This window comes from Eptatretus burgeri, chromosome 10, assembly GCF_056783735.1.
Source record: "Eptatretus burgeri isolate ZD-2024b chromosome 10, Ebu_testis_v1, whole genome shotgun sequence".
NCBI classification, from domain to species: Eukaryota; Metazoa; Chordata; class Myxini; order Myxiniformes; family Myxinidae; genus Eptatretus; species Eptatretus burgeri.
The window spans coordinates 66,593,113-66,613,460 of NC_140970.1; the positions used below are offsets into that span (position 1 = coordinate 66,593,113).

At 38.7% G+C, this 20,348-nt stretch overlaps 1 protein-coding gene across 1 annotated transcript in view; it reads left to right on the top strand.

Moving 5' to 3' along the window:
* The window catches only part of COPB2 (coat protein complex I subunit beta 2), a 106,111-nt gene extending 96,193 nt beyond the window's left edge, over window positions 1-9,918 (top strand). The window contains exons 18-20 of the mRNA XM_085898777.1: window positions 6,387-6,479; window positions 8,468-8,645; window positions 9,774-9,918. Of these exons, the coding sequence (XP_085754903.1) occupies window positions 6,387-6,479; window positions 8,468-8,645; window positions 9,774-9,860 (358 nt within the window). The 3' untranslated portion in view covers window positions 9,861-9,918. The remainder of the gene's footprint in view (window positions 1-6,386; window positions 6,480-8,467; window positions 8,646-9,773) is intronic.
* The last annotated feature ends 10,430 nt before the right edge of the window (window positions 9,919-20,348 follow it).

Genomic DNA, 20,348 nt, shown 5'->3' on the forward strand with positions numbered 1-20,348 from the left:
TCCCACCCCTGTCCCTCGTATTTGCTAGTCCACAATATTTGGTGGAGATTGACACAGCTGTTCTGGCTTTGATGGATCCAGTTGTTTTGGTGGTGTTGTTTTTTATCTTGCTAGAACGAAGTTTTTGCAAGATATGTTAGTCAGCTTGTATGTTTTTTTGTTTTTTTTGTCTGTAATCACGTATAAAAAATTCTGCAGAGCACAGTTATCATTGGGAATTTTTGTAACTTCGCATATCAGAGGCCTATAGAGGTCCCTTTCAGCGCACAAAATTTTGAAGGTCAAGGTCAAAGATCAAGGTCACTTTGTCGCAACTCAGGGGAGTCGATGAAACCCTTATTTTTTGAGTAATTTTGATCGGATCGTCTTCAAACTTCATGGGAATATAGTTCATGGTCTGGCGCTCAGCTAATTAATTGTTGGTGGCGATTGGCCTTGACCTTCATATGTTTGTTTTTTTTATCTTGCCAAAACAAAGTTTTTGCAAGATATGTTAGTCAGCTTGTATGGTTTTTTTTTTTTTTTTTGTCTGTAATCACGTATAAAAAATTCTGCAGAGCACAGTTATCATTGGAAATTTTTGTAACTTCGCATATCAGAGGCCTATAGAGGTCCCTTTCAGCGCACAAAATTTTGAAGGTCACGTTGTCGTAAATCAGGGGAGTCGACGAAACCCTTATTTTTTGAGTAATTTTAATCGAATCGTCTCCAAACTTTATGTGAATGTAGTATATGGTCTGGCGCTCAGCTGATTAGTTTTTGGTGGTGATTGGCCTTGACCTTCATGGTTAGCACCTGAGGTCAAACATATTTGACCCCAAGGTCAAATTTTCAAGTTTTAGGAACCATATCGTGTCGTCCCTCAAATTGAACACCTCGATGAGTGCTTTCTAGATATGTCAAGCTTGAGACATTATGACGTCATTTGGTGACGTTATGAGGCAAACACATACTTTTCATGGTTACTCTGTAGAACGATTCTCATCGGAATCTCTCATAGGCAAATATTCCTCAAGTAGTCGCTCCTGCTGGATAGCAGCTCTATTCACCTCAGTGTGACCTTAAAGAAGTCACGCGTGGTCACCTTTTGGCAAGATATGGGTCACCCTGCGGGTGACATTGGTTTATTTGTTTGTTTCTTCATTTGGGGGTGGTGGGCGTGCGGAGTGCTAACATTAACATGTCATTAAGTTTTCCAAATGAGATTTATGTTTTTTTCTTGATAAAGGAAAGCATTGTTCAGTTTGCACAGCACAAGGAGAATGACCATTTTTAGAAATCTCTGATTCTGTTTTGGCTCATCGTCCATTTCTATTCACAGCTGTGTCTCAGAATGTTCTTTAATGCTGTTACTTTTGCTTGAACTTCTTCAAAGTTGCTTGTTTTTAAAGGAAACTTTTTCTTTGTCATCAATCTTCCTTTCTTCAGAAACACGTTTGAAATAACGTCTTTCCCTCAAGCCGAATTCTGCTGCAGTTGTAATGTGTCTGAAGAGGAGTGAGTGCATGTTTGTAATTCTATTCATGCGTTTACATGCTTCACAATGCCATCTGCATAGTTTGAGTCGTGTAATTTGAGCGGCACTGATAAAGCCAGCTCACACGACTTGTGATGACATTTTGAAGTGAGCTGTTTAAAAGGGGTTGGTGGGCAGCATTGTTCTGCTTGACGACAGGATATGGAACTTTAATAATAATATCAGCAAACATGATGTAGTGCAAGTTTTGGAGCTAAATCAATTTAAGGTGGAGTAACTTGGATTTTTCATTGTTTATTTAAATATATGTCATCCTTTTATTTCACCGAAAGGTGGCTTGTCCCTCACAGTAAAAGGTGCATCGTCTTTTTGCCGCGTGTGTTTTATCAATTTCGACCTCCGTCACTGAAGGTGGACAGAGGTTACGTCTTCACCCGTCTGTCTGTTTATCTGTCTTTCTGTGAGCAGGATATCTGAAGAAGTTGAGGACAGATTCAGGCGAAACTTGGACAGGTTAGGTGTGTGACAAGGACGAATTTTTTTTTATATTTTGTATACTTTGTCGAGGCTCGTATGAGAGCGAACACACAATGCAAGGGGGCATGAGACAAGAGGGGCGGGAGTGGGAGGGACAAAACAGTGGGGAACAGACACATGAGGAGATCTGTGAAAGGGAGAGGGATGGGATGGGGAACATGGGGAAGAGAAGATGGACATTACAGGGACTTTCAGGAAGGAAAGCAGGAGAATTGAAGGAAGTGGGCTTGGGTGGATTATCGGGGGTAGAAAGGATCGAGGATTTGGATGGGGGATTATAAGAGGTGGTGGTGAACAGCTGTTTTGAAAGCCTGGAGGTAAGAATGGGAAAGAATAGAGTGAGGGAGTTTATTCCAAAGGCGGGAAAAAGAGGAATAAAAGAGTGAAGGTCAGCAGTGATTCGTGATTTTGGTAGTTTTACCATAAGGGGGTTGTTGGCGGACCTTGAGCGCCCTGTGGAAATGTGGTGGGGACAAATCGCATAGAGAGCAGGGGGGGCAAGGCTGGAGAGGAGACGGTAGAAGACAGAAAGACCACCGACCAACCTGTGGTGATTGAGTGAGAGGCCCAAAGACTCAGCTTCATTGTGGGAGATGCCGATGATCCTAAATGTCCTGGTTTCGACAGCGTGAAGCCGAGAAAAGTGGGAGGCAGGAGCACCAGCCCAGAGGGGAGAGCAGAACTCCATCAGGCTACGGACAAAAGCTTTGTAAGTGGTCAGGAGCTCAGGAGGGCCGAGGAAAGACTTTCCACGACAGAGGATTCCCAGTCGGCGACTGGCTTTGGAGGCGAGGTTGGAAATGTGACTTTCCCAGGAAAGGTCATGGCAGATAGTCAGACCCAGAAGCTTGAAAGAAAAGACTTCTTCCAGAGGATTGTTCAGAAAGTGGATGGGGGGGGGGGGTTCTAAACGGTCCTTTCGAAGAGACATAGTGAGAGTGTGAGATTTGTCTGGATTGAAAGACATGTTCCACGTGTTGGACCAGTTTGTGATTTTATCCAGATCTGCAGTGAGCGAAGAAGCTGCTGCTTGCCGGTCTGATGGATGACAGATGGTACGGCCGAGGTGGAGTCATCAGCAAAGAGATATAGAGGATTTTCCAGAGTCTGAGAGATCATTGATGAAAACCAGAAAAAGAACAGGGCCCAGAATGCTACCTTGAGAAACTGCAGCCTGGACAGGAAGAGGGGATGAAAGAACTCCATTTAGGGCCACACGCTGACTGCGACAGGAGAGGAAGTCTGCGAGCCATGAGTGGAGATGGCCTTGGATACCATGGGAAGAGAGTTTGGTGAGTAGTGCAGGGTGCCAGACTGTGTCAAAAGCACGTGATATGTCCAGGGATTACGCTCGAATTTCCTGTCTGGCATTGAGCACCTCCATCCATTGTTGGGAGAGCAGAAGCAGCATATCCAGGGTAGAGTGACCTGGTCTGAAACGAAATTGATGATTGGTAATCCAGCCATTGGAGAAGAGGATAGATCTAATGTCTGAAGCGATGATGGATTCCATGACCTTGCTGATGATCGGGAGAAGGCTGATTGGTCTGTAGTTGCAGGAATCTGTTTTTGCACCTTTTTATGCAGGGCAGTGATGTTTGCAGATTTCCAAGCAGATGGCAGATGACCTTGAGCAAATGAGAGGGTGAATAGAACAGCGAGAGGGTGAGCAAGAGCAGAAGAGCAGAAGAGCAGGCTTTGAGGACACGTGGGCTGATGCCGTCTGGACCGGTTGCAGAATCTGAAGGCCCAGTCACACCTTGACGTTTTAGTCAGCTTATGCCGATTTTTGGAAAATTTGTCAAAAACGCTGGTACACGTTGAATACGTTATGGGTAAGTTTTGATAACATTGAGAGCACGCTGAAAAACACTGCCATACGTCGTTGTACGCTGGCTTTCATCGTTGTACTTTTCGGTTGTCCTCAAATTTTCCATGCTTGAAATTTTAAGACTTATGCCAGCGTATGACTCACACGTTTCGCATAACGCTGGCCATAAGTTGTCGGCACGTCACGCGATCGTTGACACACATCGATACACGTTACTTTTAAGTTACTCATAAGCCGAAACACGTCGAGGTAATGTTTAGCGTACCCGAAACTTATTTCTTACCTATGAGTAACGTGTTGTACTCACGTTACGCGATCGGTGACACACATCGACACACGTTACTTGTGAGTTACTCATAAGTCGAAACACATCAAGGTAATGGTTAGCGTCAGTGTTCCAGACTTCCTGGTTTTTTTTTTTCTTCCTTCCTTCGGTATGATGGTGATTTTGACACTTCGATTTCTAGTGCGGTTATAATATAATTAATAGGCTGCCGCTCAACGATTTAAATCATAACCGCACTGTACACTGAACACCGTCATACCGAAGAAAAAAAACCGGGAGTCTGGAACACTGACGCTAACCATTACCTTGATGTGTTTCGACTTATGAGCAGCTTACAAGTAACGTGTGTCGATGTGTGTCAACGATCGTATATCGTGCGTACAACTTATTCCCATCGCATACGAACGTGTGTTATACGGCAAGTACGTCGTAAAATTTTCAACATGTTTAAAATTACAAGACGTACTCCATTTAATACGACGTGTGATAGCGTACTTTAGCGTTCTATTCACGCATACCTAACTTACCCATACCGTATTCGACGTGCGCCAGCGTTTTAGACGCATTTTTCAGAGGTCAGCATACGCTGGCAAGATCGCCAAGGTGTGACTGCGATGTTGACACTTCCATTTCTGCGGCGGTTATGATTTGAATCATTGTGCGGAAGCCTTTTCATAGGCTACGCCACGTGATTGTCGGCGATACGTGCAGCGCGCTATGCATAAGTTAGACTATCGTTGGGCATAGGTTGTGAAGGCCGACAACAGGTTCAGCATTAGTTGGTATAAGTTATCTATAACACAACGAAACGTTCTGTGTCCGCTTCTAATACGTTATGCATAAGACCAAGTCGTTATGAATACGTCCGAATCTTTAAAAAAAATCATCAAAAGTTCAAAGTAAGCCAGCGTTTTACATACATTTTAATACGTTGCCATTGCTGGCTAAAACGTCAAGGTGTGACTGGGCCTTGAGTCGAGGTTTGAAAGCAAGCTCTCCACCTTGTTAGGAGAAAAGGACACAGAGTCCAGGGACAGTTGGGTGCGACTGGGTAAGGTGGGTAGAGAAAGTGATGGGTTGAGGACACAAGATTTAGCTGCAAACACCGAGTTTAGGCATTCAGCTTTTTCACGTGCGGTATCAGCAGTGCGGCCGTTTTAGGTAAGGGAGGGGATGGAGAGGGAACATACACCAGAAACAGATTTGATTAAACGCCACCAGGATTTTGAGGAGGGAGAGAGGTTTGAGAGTTCAGAGTTGAGATTAGAAAGATGTTGTTTTCTGGCTCTCCTGAGGGTAGATACACACTTGTTCCGAGCTTTGTGGAAGGAACTGCGATTGCCCTCAGTTGGGTTTGCTTTCCATGAGGCAAAGGCAAGTTGTTTCAATTGGTTCGATATCGGTGAAAATCCGAATCGGGATCCAGATGCGAGTAATTTTTGACTATTAAGTGATTCTTCACCATTTAGAGATCGGACCAAACAATAAAGATAGCATGATATTTCAAAAAGTTGTGGACGAGTTATGACAAAGCTTGGTGGATCAGTTGGATAGGTCACGAGAACAAGACGATTCGATTTTGGTGAAGGTACGGATGCAGATCCGGCCTATCAGTGGAATACAAAATGTAAACTGGTCAGCCTGGTCGGTGGAGGTGTGCACTCTCCTAAGTGCTGTTTTAGTTTGTTGTCATGAATTTTCCTTGACACTGAGGAGGTGTTTCTGTGCTGACGCCTCGTATTACGAACGTATGTAGTTCAATAATGCAAGCAAAATCGGTAAATGAAGCAAGTTGCTGTACATTTATTTCCACAAATGTGTAATGGTTTGTGTAGTGATCATATAATGCTTTTTCTTTCCTTCTTATGAAATGAACTCTTTCGCAGCCTCCTGGCAGGAAATATAGAGCCAGGTAACAGAGCTCGGCCAAACAATATCCCTTGTCGTGTAATTTCTGCTGATGTTTATTAGGCTATCACCAATGTGATTTTTAGTTTGTTTGTTTAAATATTTGTGTGTGTTGTTGTCATGTAGCTGATATTCTACAAATTGTCAATGGGATTTCCACACCCTTTTAAAATCCACCACTCCTCCCATCGCACCACTACCACCAATCTGTATGTATCTCATGTTTGCTTATTTGTTTGTTTGTTTTTTCTCCATTTTCAATATGTTGTGCTGAATCATTTTCCGATTGACCTTCCTTGCTGCTGTGGTGTGACGTGAGGGCCATGTATTTTCTTCTTTTCCTGCAGCTTAGAGAAGTGCTTGGAAGTTTTAATCAGTACAGACAGACTCCCAGAGGCTGCTTTTCTTGCCCGGACATACCTTCCGAGCCAGGTCTCCAGGTCAGTTGGTAGTATTTAAAATAAATAAATAAAATTGTCACCACATGTTGACCTTTGCTACTGAATTCTTGCTTACTGTGTGTATTTGTTGACTTGTTTCTCTTTTTGCTTTCACTGGTGTTGCACATGGCAATGGTGCTTCTGGGAATGTGCTTTGAGTTAACGGTTCCAAATCGATTTAACAACTAAATGAGTTATTAGGGCTTCAAGCATGGCTGAAGCTCTATTGAAATCGTTAGTATTATTATTAACGGCGTTTTTATGTTCTACTGACCGATTTTGTGGCGGATCTGGAGGGAAAACTGTCAGATGAAATTCAACGAAACTTAACAGGATAATTACTCACCACCTGAAGTTTATACTATGAAACATTTGATGACGTAGGTCACGTGGTATGGCGGCCATATTGGATTTTATCCAAAACCTAAAAACATCTTCTTCTCCAGAAGGGATAATCTGACAGCCTCAATCTTTTGCACACATTTGCTAAGTTCGATGTTAATGTGAATTTGTTAATTTGGTCGAAATCGTTACATAATTTATATGATTTAAAATGATGCCGATTCGCCTCATTAAATATGCAAAATATGGAAATGAGAGTTGAAAAAATTTAATGACAAATTTAGATAGCACATAAACAGGGGACTCCCAATATATTTATACTATGTCTGTATTTGTCCTCAGTGAGCCCCCAGAGCCCCCCAAAGTTGAAAATGACCTATTTTTGAAATGTCATAAAATAAAAACAACGCTTGGATGAAATTCAATGAAACTTATCCATTTAATAACTCTCCACCTGAAGATTATACTTTGAAAATTTTGATGACGTAGGTCACGTGGTATGGCGGCCATATTGGATTTTCTCCAAAACCTAAAAACATCTTCTTCTCCAGAAGGGATAATCCAACAGCCTCAAGCTTTTGCACACATGTCCAATATTCCATGGGAATGTTAATTTGTTAATTTGGTCAAAATCGTTATTTAATTTATATGATTTTAAATGATGCCGATTCGCCTCATTAAATATGCAAATGAGAGTTGAAAAAATTTAATGACAGATTTAGATAGTACATTAACAGGGGACTCCAAATATGTTTATACCATGTCTGGACTTGACCCCAGTGAGGCCCCAGAGACCCCCAAAGTTTAAAATCACCCATTTTTGAAATGTCGTTAAATGAAAACAATGCTTTGAAATTCAATGAAACTTAACACCTTAATAACTCTCCACTTGCTGTTTATACTTTGAAAATTTTGATGACGTCGGTCACGTGGTATGGCGGCCATATTGGATTTTCTCCAAAACCTAAAAACATCTTCTTCTCCAGAAGGGGTAATACGACAGCCTCAAACTTTTGCACACATTTGCGAGGTTCCATTGGAATGTTAAGTTGTTAATTTCATCGAAATCGTTACATACTTTATATGATTAAAATGATGCCGATTCGCCTCATTAAATATGCCAAATATGCAAATGAGAGTTGAAAAAATTTAATGACAGATTCTGATAGGACGTGAAGAGGGGATTCCAAATATGTTTACACTATGTCTGTATTTTACCCCAGTGAGGCCCCAGGGCCCCCCAAAGTTGAAAATCACCCATTTTTGACATGTCGTAAAATGAAAACCAAAGAAGATAGACAAAAAGTGACCACACATTCTGGAAGATATTTTAACGTTCTACAAGTTCGCCATTTACATTAATATGCAAATGTGGAGTTATTGGACTTTTTTGGGGACTTGAAAATTTGTCCAATGTGAAGTTTCTTTCTTTATCATGTATTGCTCTGGGCTTTTCAATCCTTCATTGATATAACATGAGGGACCCTGTAGCTGGACCCCATTGCAGACTTGAACTAACTTTCTAACTCGGAAAACCCATATCATGTGACAGGCTGATAGTGTTGAAATTTGTTAAAATGGAGGCACGCCTTGAAGCCCGGGATTACTGGTTTACCAGTTTTAATTCTCTTTGTTGTTGCACTCAGGGTGGTCCAGCTCTGGCGTGATTCTCTCGTTAAATCAAATTCAAAGACTGCAGAATCTCTGGCTGACCCGACTGCTTACGAGAACCTTTTTCCTGGTTTGCGAGAAGCCTTCAAGGCCGAGGCCTTTTTGAAACAGACGGCGACTCTGCGCCCTGCAAGCGACTACCCGCTGGTTACGGTAGGTCATCATGCACTCACCATATGTGCAAACGTTTCTCTTTTGGGGTGTTTATCAAACTTGCTGTCGATCGATTGGACAACATGTCTTGGGAGCTGAAGGTGAGAAAATGTTATTTTGCCAAGAGTTCAGAAAGGTTTGAAGGATATTGATTTCAAAATTAAATTTGAGAGTTCACAGAACACCTTACCCCATGTAGTCTTGGGAAAACAAGGGCATGGGCGGGATCTGCGAGCTGCAAATTTGATTGGTCGTGATGACATAAAATGCCGTAATATTTTGTCCATGTACTGCTAAACAAGTGTTTTGAAAGTGCCAAAAAGGGAATTTGTGTTCTATGGTGTTCAAGTACTGTTTTTAATTCAATTGAAAAAAAAAAAGATTTTATATGTCAGAGAAAATAAAAATTCCCGAAGTTTACCACTGTTGATGCAGCGTCTTTTACACCATCTTATTTAACGTGTGACATGAGTTCTTCGTACCCATTTGTGTCCTTTATGACAACCTTGAAAACTAATTTTCCTGTTTGGATTGATTTTCAATTTTGTTTGATTGCCAGGTAGGCAGACAGAGGGGAAAAAAAAACTCACTTCTCTCTGCTCATGCGCGATCGGGATAAATTCAGAGCCAAAGTACTGTTCAACTACACGTTTGTTTTCCGATTTATGTTCAAAAAATCACATTCAATTGAGATCAAGTTGTTACTTGTTAATAAACTGACGGTCGTACAAAGACTGACAGACAAAGTGAACCAATCGCCTGACTCCGTTTTTTGCTTCGCGTACGTGGGGTAATCACAAAGATTAATGGATTTCTATATTAATTATTGTTTCATGCACTATTAAGCTCATGTTACACTATTAATAATCATATTAAGCCCATGCAATACTTGTGTGTAAACTTTGTATCGGTGTGCACAGTAATGAAAAAGTCTTTGAGGCAAATTTTGATGAACACCACAAAAATAAAATTCTGAACATTTTTTAAATATAAATTTGCGACATTATTTTTGCAAATTTTTGTATCGGCGACTTCATCTTATCGAGCCGTTATGGCACAATAATATTGTGCACGGCATTCCAAGTGCATTTTGCTTTGTACAACTAAGTTTCACATTCCTGCTCGCAGCCTAACGAGGAGCGTAATATTCTCGAGGAGGTTGAGAATTCCAAACCAGCATCACCGACTCAAGAAGCCACAGTAAGCATTTCATGAATTTGGTGTTGTGACCCTATTCTTGTCGGTGTCAACACCATTGTCATTTGGTATGTCTTGGCAATCGTATGACTGTCTCCTTTATTGCATAAAGATTTTCTTTCGTGTTGAAATTATTTGTGTTCCCTGAGCAAGATTTATGGAAGAACTGAAAGCACGTTGCACAGTAATGCGGGATTCCCTTTGAGATCAGGGTGTTCATATATATTAAGAGGTTTGTTTACAACATTGTGAAGAGAACAGTGAATAAGTTCCTTCAGCTAGTTTCCTTAAGTTTTAATTTGGTTATTGATAAATTTGGGTTCATTTTGACATTGAATGTCAAAGCTGCAAACCCAGCTGGCTCACAAATGACCTTTAAGGAGGTGTTGACACATTTATTAACCTCCATCCATCTTCGAAGATGGATGGAGGTTACTGTTTTCACCCCTTTCTGTTTGTTTGTTTGTTTGTTTGTGAACATTATTACGGAAAAAACTCCTCCACGGATTTCGACGAAACTTGGTGGGGGGGGTAGGTATGGTCCGAGGATCATGCCACTAAATTTTGGACTTGGTCCCCCCCCCCCCACCAAAAAGATTGTTAGAAAAAAATTTTTTTTTTTTGCATTTCTGCATGTTTTAAGTGATTTCCACCCCTGCCCCAAAAAAATTGTTACCCCCCCCCCAAAAAAGTTTTTTTTTTGCATTTCTACATGTTTTAAGTGATTTCCAACCCTCCCCCCAAAAAAAATTGTTAGAGAAAATATTTTTTTTTGCATTTCTACATGTTTTCAGTGATTTGCAACCCCCCCCCAAAAAAAAAATTTAGAGAAAAAATATTTTTTTGCATTTCTACATGTTTTAAGTGATTTCCACCCCCCGCCAAAAAAAATTGTTACCACCCCAACAATTTTTTTTTGCATTTCATCATGTTTTAAGTGATTTCCAACCCCCCTCCAAAAAAAATTGTTAGAGAAAAAATTTTTTTTTTGTTGCATTTCTACATGTTTTAAGTGATTTCCAACCCCCCCCAAAAAAATTGTTGGAGAAAAATAATTTTTCATCTTTTTTTCAACAAATTTTCTATTTCGTTTTTTTTTTGCTTTTCTACATGTTTGGAGTGATTTCCAACCCCCCCCCCCCCCACCACAAAAAAAAATGGAGAAAAGAACTATAACTCTGTCAGCACTTGACATCGTATTTAATGAATAAGATATAAGGTTCACTTGAGTGACCCAGCAGTATTGGCTGCGGAGGTTTTGCACTCTCCCGAGTGCTCCCCCTCGAGTTATACCTGATCTGATCCACAAATAATGTCATGCCATGCTGTGTATTTGACTCTTAAAAGCCTTTGGGCAACTTGGGATGGGTGTAATGCTGCTGAGGAAAAGGCAGTACTGGCCAAAATCTCCAAGAGTCTGAGCTGTATTCAAAAAGTGGGCGGGGCTGGTCGGATTTTGTGTCCAACGAGCGGTTGCTGAGAGAAACTCGGATGAGATTTGTTACCTGCATAGTCCGTGAGCATCAGTTGCGGCTGTATGAACATGTGGCTCGTTTTCCTGACGCTGATCCTGCTCACCAGATTCTCTCAGCGAGGGAGTCTCATGAGTGGAGGAGGCCAGTGGGCTGACCACGTGCCTCCTGGTTGCAGCAGGTTGACCATCATCTCAAGGAGATGGGGATGGGCCTGGCATCTGCCTGGAGGATGGCCAGACGGAGGCCCTGGAGTACCGGCGGAAAGTGGACGCAGCGACGCGCTGTTCTGGCACATGCTCCCATACCTGACCTGGTGGGGGGCCTGTAGTTAAGTTGCTTGTGGTCAGCCCTCTGACCATTCCTTGTTAAGGCATGGCAAAGATCACCATACCTCGAACAGCTCCAAAGGCACACCTTGATTGTGGGAATGGGTGCATCCTGATGTGAATATCTAACTTACCTTTGAGGTGCTCTGGCCTTTTTTTGTTGTTGCTTTTTTTTGGGCGGGGGGACGGGTTGTATAAATGGCCGAGGCTCATGGAACAGCGAGAGCAGAATGAAATGGAACAAGATGGATCGGGGGAAATACTAACAGCAGAGTGGAGAGATCAAGGGGAGGGGGAGAAGGACACAGTGGGCGAACAAGCTGCACACAAGTTGAAATAAGCAAGAGGAGGGAGGGAAACCTGGGGATGAATCAGAAAGATCATTGATGAAGATGAGGACTAAGACTGGACCCAAGACACTGTCTTGAGGCACTCCAACCTTGACAGGGAGAGGTGATGAGAGGCTCCTGTTATGAGCCGCATGCTGACTCTGGGTGTGGACGAAGTCTGGAAGCCATGAGAGGAGGTGGCATTGGATACCACAAGCAGGGATTCCATGACCTTGCTTATAATTGGAAGCAAGCTCATAGGCCTGCACTTAAGATGATCCATTTTTAACCTCCGCCATCGAAGATCGGAGGTGACTGTTTTCACCCCCTTCTGTTTGTTTGTTACTTACGAAATCTAAAGATTTCGGAAGTATATTGATGACTTACGTTTCTGTTTGTTACTTAAGCAATCTAAAGATTTCGTAAGTATATTGATGACTTCCGTTTCTGTTTGTTTGTTTGTTACTTACGAAATCTACAGATTTCTTAAGTATATTGATGACTTCCGTTTCTGTTTGTTACTTAAGCAATCTAAAGATTTTGAAAGTACATTGATGACTTCCGTTTCTGTTTGTTTCTGTTTGTTTGTATGTTTGTTTGTTTGTTTGTTTGTAGGCACGATAACTCGAAAACGGAAGAAGCTACCAATGTCAAATTACACCACGTAATTCAGGGGGGTGATGGTGAGTGCTGATTAGGTTGTGGTCAAAATCAGTCAAAGGTCAAGGTCACAGTGAGGTCAAACATAATTCCGTAAATTCATGTGGAGAAATGGAGTATTTTTGCTTCGCTCGACGTTACGAGTTCGTATTAACTTCGATTTTAATTTTGTCTTCGGTTTTTGCGATCGCTTAGGACGCTTAAAACTCGGTTGTCGAAATTCTGGTAAAAATCAGATGTTTTGGAGACGTTTTAAGATTGTATAAAAAATATTTCACTCAACGCGTCACGGGTCGTCCCATGATGCAGTGCGCTCGAGCAGACGCGTTGCTGAGTTACGTTAAGGTATAATTGCGTGGAGAAATGTAGATTTTTGATGGTTTGATGCAGAATCATCTGAGAAACTTCTGGTTTGCGTCGCTACCTTCTCTAGAGACAGCTTTAATTGGACAAGGTCAGTGGTCAAGTTGACGATTTCGTAAGTACCAGTCTATGACTGCTTGTTACTTACGAAATCTGAAGATTTCGTAAGTGTATTGATGACTTCCGTTTCTGTTTGTTATCTTGCCAAAACGAAGTTTTTGCAAGATATGTAAATCAGCTTGTATGTTTTTTTTTTGTTTTTTTTTGTAATCACGTATAAAAAATTCTGCAGAGCACAGTTATCATCTGAAATTTTTGTAACTTCGCATATCAGAGGCCTATAGAGGTCCCTTTCAGTGCACAAAATTTTGAAGGTCAAGGTCAAAGGTCAAGGTCACTTTGGCGCAAATCAGGGGAGTCGAAGAAACCCTTATTTTTTGAGTAATTTTGATCGGATCGTCTTCAAACTTCATGGGAATATAGTTCATGGTCTGGCGCTCAGCTGATTAATTTTTGGTGGCGATTGGCCTTGACCTTCATGGTTAGCGCCTGAGGTCAAACATATTTGACCCCAAGGTCAAATTTTCAAGTTTTAGGAACCATATCTCGTAGTACCTCAAATTGAACACCTCGATGAGTGCTTTCTAGATATGTCAAGCTTGAGACATTATGACGTCATTTGGTGACGTTATGAGGCAAAAGCATATTTTTCATGGTTACTCTGCAGAACGATTCTCATCGGAATCTCTCGTAGGCAGATATTCCTCAAGGAGTCGCTCCTGGTGGATAACAGCTCTGTTCACCTCAGTGTGACCTGAAAGATGTCACACGTGGTCACCTTTTGGCAAGATACGGGTCACATGCGGGTGACATTGGTTTATTTTATTTGTTTGTTTGTTTGTTTGTATGTTTGTATTTTTGTTTGTTTGTTTGTAGGCACGATAACTCGAGAACGGAAGAAGCTACCAATGTCAAATTTCACCACGTGATTCAGGAGGGTGATGGTGAGTGCTGATTAGATTTTGGTCAAAATCTGTCAAAGGTCAAGGTCACAGTGAGGTCAAACATCAAAAAAATGATAACTCGAAAACGAAGAAGCTACCAATGTCAAATTACACCACATGATTCAGGAGGTTGGTGGCTTGCGCTGATTAGATTTCGGTCAAAATCAGTCAAAGGTCGTGGTCACAGTGAGGTCAAACATCCAAAACATTCGATTTTTGATGGTTTGGTACAGAATCATCGTTGAAACTTCTGGTTTGCGTCGCTACCTTCTCGAGAGACAGCTTTTATTCGACAAGGTCAGAGGTCAAGTTGACGATTTCGTAAGTACCAGTCTATGACTGCTTGTTTGTTTGTTTGTAGGCACGATAACTCGAGAAGGGAAGAAGCTACCAATGTCAAATTACACCACGTGATTCAGAATCGTGATGGCAAGTGCTGATTAGATTTTGGTCAAAATCGGTCAAAGGTCAAGGTCACAGTGAGGTCAAACATAATTCCGTAAATTCATGTGGAGAAATGGAGTATTTTTGCTTCGCTCGACGTTACGAGTTCGTTTCAACTTCGATTTTAATTTTGTCTTCGGTTTTTGCGATCGCTTGGGACGCTTGAAACTCGGTTGTCGAAATTCTGGTAAAAATCGGATGTTTTGGAGACGTTTTAAGATTGTATAAAAAATATTTCACTCAACGCGTCACGGGTCGTCCCATGATGCAGTGCGCTCGAGCAGACGCGTCGTTGAGTTACGTTAAGGTATAATTGCGTGGAGAAATGTAGATTTTTGATGGTTTGATACAGAATCATCGTAGAAACTTCTGGTTTGCGTCGCCACCTTCTCTAGAGACAGCTTTTATTGGACAAGGTCAGAGGTCAAGTTGACGATTTCGTAAGTACCAGTCTCTGACTGCTTGTTTGTTACTTACGAAATCTAAAGATCTCGTCAGTTTCTTGATGCCTTCCGTTTCTGTTTGTTTGTTTGTTACTTACGAAATCTAAAGATTTCGTAAGTTTATTGATGCCTTCCGTTTCTGTTTGTTTGTTTGTTTGTTTGTTGGTACGGTAACTCGAGAACGGAAGAAGCTACCAATGTCAAATTACACCACGTGATTCAGGAGGGTGTTGGCTAGTGCTGATTAGATTTTGGTCAAAATCGGTCAAAGGTCAAGGTCACGGTGAGGTCAAATATTCGATTTTTGATTGTTTGGTACAGATAACTTGAGAACGGAAGAAGCTACCAATGTCAAATTACACCATCTCGTTCAGGAGGCTGATGGCTAGTGCTGATTAGATTTTGGTCAAAATCGGTCAAAGGTCAAGGTCACAGTGAGGTCAAACATCCAAAAAATGATAACTCGAGAACGGAAGAAGCTTCCAATGTCAAATTACACCATGTGATTCAGGAGGGTGGTGGCTAGCGCTGATTAGATTTTGGTCAAAATCGGTCAAAGGTCAACGTCACAGTGAGGTCAAACATCCAAAACATTCGATTTTTGATGGTTTGGTACAGAATCATCGTAGAAACTTCTGGTTTGTGTCGCTACCTTCTCAAGAGACAGCTTTTATTAGACAAGGTCAGAGGTCAAGTTGACGATTTCTTAAGTACCAGTCTATGACTGCTTGTTTGTTTGTTTGTTTGTGAACAGTATTACGGAAAAACTCCTCGATGGATTTCGACGAAACTTGTTTGGGGGTTTAGGTATGGTCCAAGGATCATGAGTAGGGTAAGAATACTGATTCTGGCTCACTTTGCCCCATGTAAATGAATGGGGGATTTTCAGCGATTTATATTTTTTTTCCCTAAAAATAAATCCCCTTTTTATCCCAAGGTATATTTATTTGTCTCCCCTTTTAACCTGGAGGTTGAACCTCATTGAATTGAACACCTGGGGGTTGAACAGCTCACTCATTGAACCTATAAAGATTTGTTCATTCTCAAATTCCTTCAATAGTTTAATTTTCTTTGCACAATAATCCCCATCTAAAATATTGACAAACAAAACATTTGAATCTTTATATTTTTTAAGATACCCCATTTGTGCCATTACGAAATGATAAACTTCTCTTAATGCTCTCATCTGACCACCTCCTGAGCCACATATCATTTTGAGATTATAGTAAATTGTTTTTTCATTGTTCAATTGATAACCATCAAAGTTTTCAGTCCATTCAAGGATATTCATTTTTCTTTACATCCTCTAACTTACTAGTTTTTAAATTAATTCGCTTATTTGTTTTATTTACCTTTGTTTTAGTTATTTTTTTCAATAAGACTTATTTGATATTTTTCACATTCATTATGTTTTCCATTTATATACCAAGACTGAGATTTTTCTCCACTCTTTAGTTTGATTAATACTTGGTTTAACCATTTATATATTGTGAAAAACGGCGGTAGCCCTTGAAAAACCTAACCCATCTTCCCATCGTTAAAACATAATCTATTTTATACACTCTATCATACAATATCCATATGGAACACAATCCTATTCCATTATCTAAAATAAATCTCTTATCATCAAAGGCTCCTAATGCCTTTTTATTTACTTCTTCACTATATATGTTATGTTTATAACTTCTTATTGTATTCATTTTCCTATATTCTTCTTTCTTATTCATCAAACAATTATAATAATTTCTAAAAGTTATTGATTTCTTTATTACATATTTCTTTATTCCCTTTAACCTCTTATCAATCTGTTCACCATACTTATAAGCATATGCCTTTGCTCTCAATCCAATAAACTCACTCATTACTTTTCCACCCAACTCATCCTTAAACTTACCAATAACCTTTTCATTCTTTTTGGAAAATAACTCACTCTTCTTGCTGAAATTACTTGTATCATATACTCCAATATTTTTCTTCATATCTTCATAAACATCATCAGTTTTTATATCTAGGATAAAACTATCAGTATCCATATACAACAATGAAACATTTTCACCATACTCTTTCTTTAAGTCATTATACAAATAATCATACATCAATATCTTTGATAAATCAAGAACTGCTGTTCCAATATAAATTGGTTTATCCATTACAATACTTTCCTTTTTCATATGAATTGCAGAAAAGTTCTCTGAAAAAACCTCTTCTCTCTCAAAACTTGGTTTATTTATCAATCTGAAGCTTCTTTCCAAGATGTTGCGAATCTAATGTTTTGCCTGTTTCTAACATTTTCCATAGTCTTTCCAAATACAGCATTATTCATTAATTTATAAAAGTCCCCTTCAAATTTTACTTTTGTATTTGCTCTCATATCTGTATTGAATTGAATATACTTTTTCACCCAAGGACTTTGTTTAAATTTTAAAACTCTATGAATTTTAGCTACTCTCAATCCTTCTCTCAAAAACTGTTTTAAGCTTCTCTGATGCAAAACATATCCCTCTTTATCATAGAATGTTGTTAATAACTTTTCTGTTGATTTACCTTTAATATTAAAACTTTTATGATAATCACTTAACCATTCTTTCTTTGGAGTTTCTTTCTCACATGCAAAAGGAAGATCTTTATGCTTATTATGAAGATCTTTCGGGTTCCTCAAATCAACTTCAAAATAATAACCTTCTTCTTCGTCATTCAATTCCTCTTGAGAAGAAATAACAATATTCATCAAAGCCTTTTCATAATCCTTTTCTTCCACCCACTCTAATTTACCATAAGGCAGAGATTGAGACATTGCCCATCCATACAAATTATTAGCATCAAAATACATCAAATAATTACTATCTTTTTCACTATCATAATTTGGAAGATATTTATTATTTGCTTTAGCATATCTTTTTGAACATACTTGTGATATTCCACCTCTCTTAGACTTCTCAATCATCAAAAGCATATCCACATCACTGATTAAATCTATATCTTGTTTTGTCATTTTCAACATTGCACTCCAAGCTAAACCAGGAGCTGTGAAATAGTGGGCAGGATCTAATCCATAACAATTTTTATTATGACAGAGTGATCTAAAAGCTTCAAACACATCAGCTAACAATAAAACATCTGTTTTTAGATATAAATCGTGATATTCTCAAGGTTCTTTATCTTAAATATTTTCCATATTTCTTGTGCGTGTTTATATTCCTTATCACTTATCTCTTCTTCATAAAGGTTATTATAGAAACTTTCTTTTGAAGGAAGTTGTGTTTCTTTAAATCTCATAAATGAATCCATATAATCATAAGGATAAATTCCCTTACTTGTAAGAATTTTCTCTTTACTTTGAATTTCATTCCTTGTTTGAATTTCCTCTCTCGTAAGAATTCCTTCTTTAATCAGAATTTCATCTTTAATCTGAATTTCCTCTTTAGTTCGAATTTTCTTTATAATTAGAATTTCCTCTTTACTTTGAATTCTCTCTTTAATCTGAATTTCCTCTTGAGTGAGAATTTCCTCTTTTGGAAAGAATGAATTAAGATTTGGAAAAGAGTCCGTGGAGCTTAGATTTGATGCGAGGTAGGCTAGTGGTGTTCCCATAAACTTGTAAGAATCTAAAAACCTAATACGAGTTATAGGTTTTGTGAATATCATTTTTGAAAATGAAATATACTTTTGACTTGTGTTTGTTATAGCAGAAATATTCCCTGGTGTTTTTGAAAGTTCATTTATAAATAGATGTGTATCATAGTTGGCGCTGTTGTGAAGAAAGACTGGAATAAAAAAAGGTAATTTATAATTAAGATTACAACAGGAATGAGCGGGACCTCTATATTTACCAGTAAGATGACAATGGTCTCTAACTTTAGACTCCTTAATTTCCCGCTCACAAATATGACAGATATTGTTCATTCTAAATTCTAATTTTTCTTCTTTGGTTAATTTCATCGGTTCATTTGTTTCTTTCATTAATTTAGTGAGTCTTATACAATCCTTTTCTAATCGTTTTACAAACTCTTGTGAAGCATTTTTTCCACGATAATGTTCAAGTTTGTTATACTTTTCTCCAACAGATGATTTGATATAATAACAGAAACCACAAGGAATATGTTTTTGATATTTATTTGTATATGGTTCTTTTGGATTAGGAGAAGCAGTATTTATCTTTTTAAGGATACATTCAAAATCAGCGTATATCACAAATGGGTGCATGATAGATTTATTATAATCTTCAAAATAAATCTTTTCACCAGGTTTAGGCATTGTAATTACAGCTGATTTATGATTACTACAATATTTTGAATGTTGTTCTAATCGTTCTTTTGTATGAAATGAATTAAGACATCGCTTACAAGGATATATTTTGTTTGCTGTTCTGAATACCTGAGAAGAGATTAATCTTGATAAATTATTGATGTATGTGTAATGTGAATTCTTTCCAACACTAAAATATAAAAGGTCAATGTGTGTTTCTTCATTTTTATAGTTGTTTGAAATTTTTAATATTTGAACTTTGTTTTTATCCGTTAATCCATATACATTAATAGAAAGATTATTCTTTTTCTCAAATTTAGGAATATCTGTTAATGGCATTGGGAATTTAAAATCTTTAATGTCCAAGGTATTCTCATATTTCATATATTGTTTTACTCTTTCTGAATTACATTTTGGTGGATGTAAGTGAGCAAGAACAGACCAGAGAAAACATTTATTATCATTGTTCTTAATATTAACAACTGCCTTCTTTAGTTTTATTTCTTTTGGTAATTCAATATAAGAAGAAGCTTTAAGAGGGTTTGATTTTAGAATGTGTATATCTAAAAAGATGATTTTTTAATATTGAATCCACTTCCTACGACTGTATTATCAACATCCTCCTCTTGTCTTGATAGTTCTTCATAAACCCCACTATTCAAAAAATCTTGAAATGATGTTATAAAATGAAGATCTGTTCTCATATAAGGAGTTTGTTCTTCATCTTGTCTTTTCATATTCATTTTCACTCCCATATAAAACTTTAAAGTTTTTATTTCTTTTAATGTCTTTTTAATAAATTTTTTCAACATCGGGTTTCACTATTTCAATTGATTCAGCTATTGATGATGGACCGGGTTCTCCAAATTGAAAAATCCTTATTTTTATATGCCCTTTAAATGCCTCATCAGTGTTTTTAATATAATAGTCTCCCTTTACTTTAAACTCATTTTTCTTGTGTTTTTGTGATTGAAGATGTTGATTATAACTACTCTTCAAAACATCCTTTGAACAGATATCACAATGTTTTCTTTCCAACTCAAGAGGAGATGGTTGATGAAATAGATTAAATGTGTGTTTGTTGGTTCGGAGGTGTTTTCTATAATGTTTATATTCGTGATTACAAACATCGCAGTACGTTGTATTCACCATATTTATAGAATAAAACTTTGCTTGAACTAAAATTTTCTTGATGAAAATTTCGTTTTAATTTATAG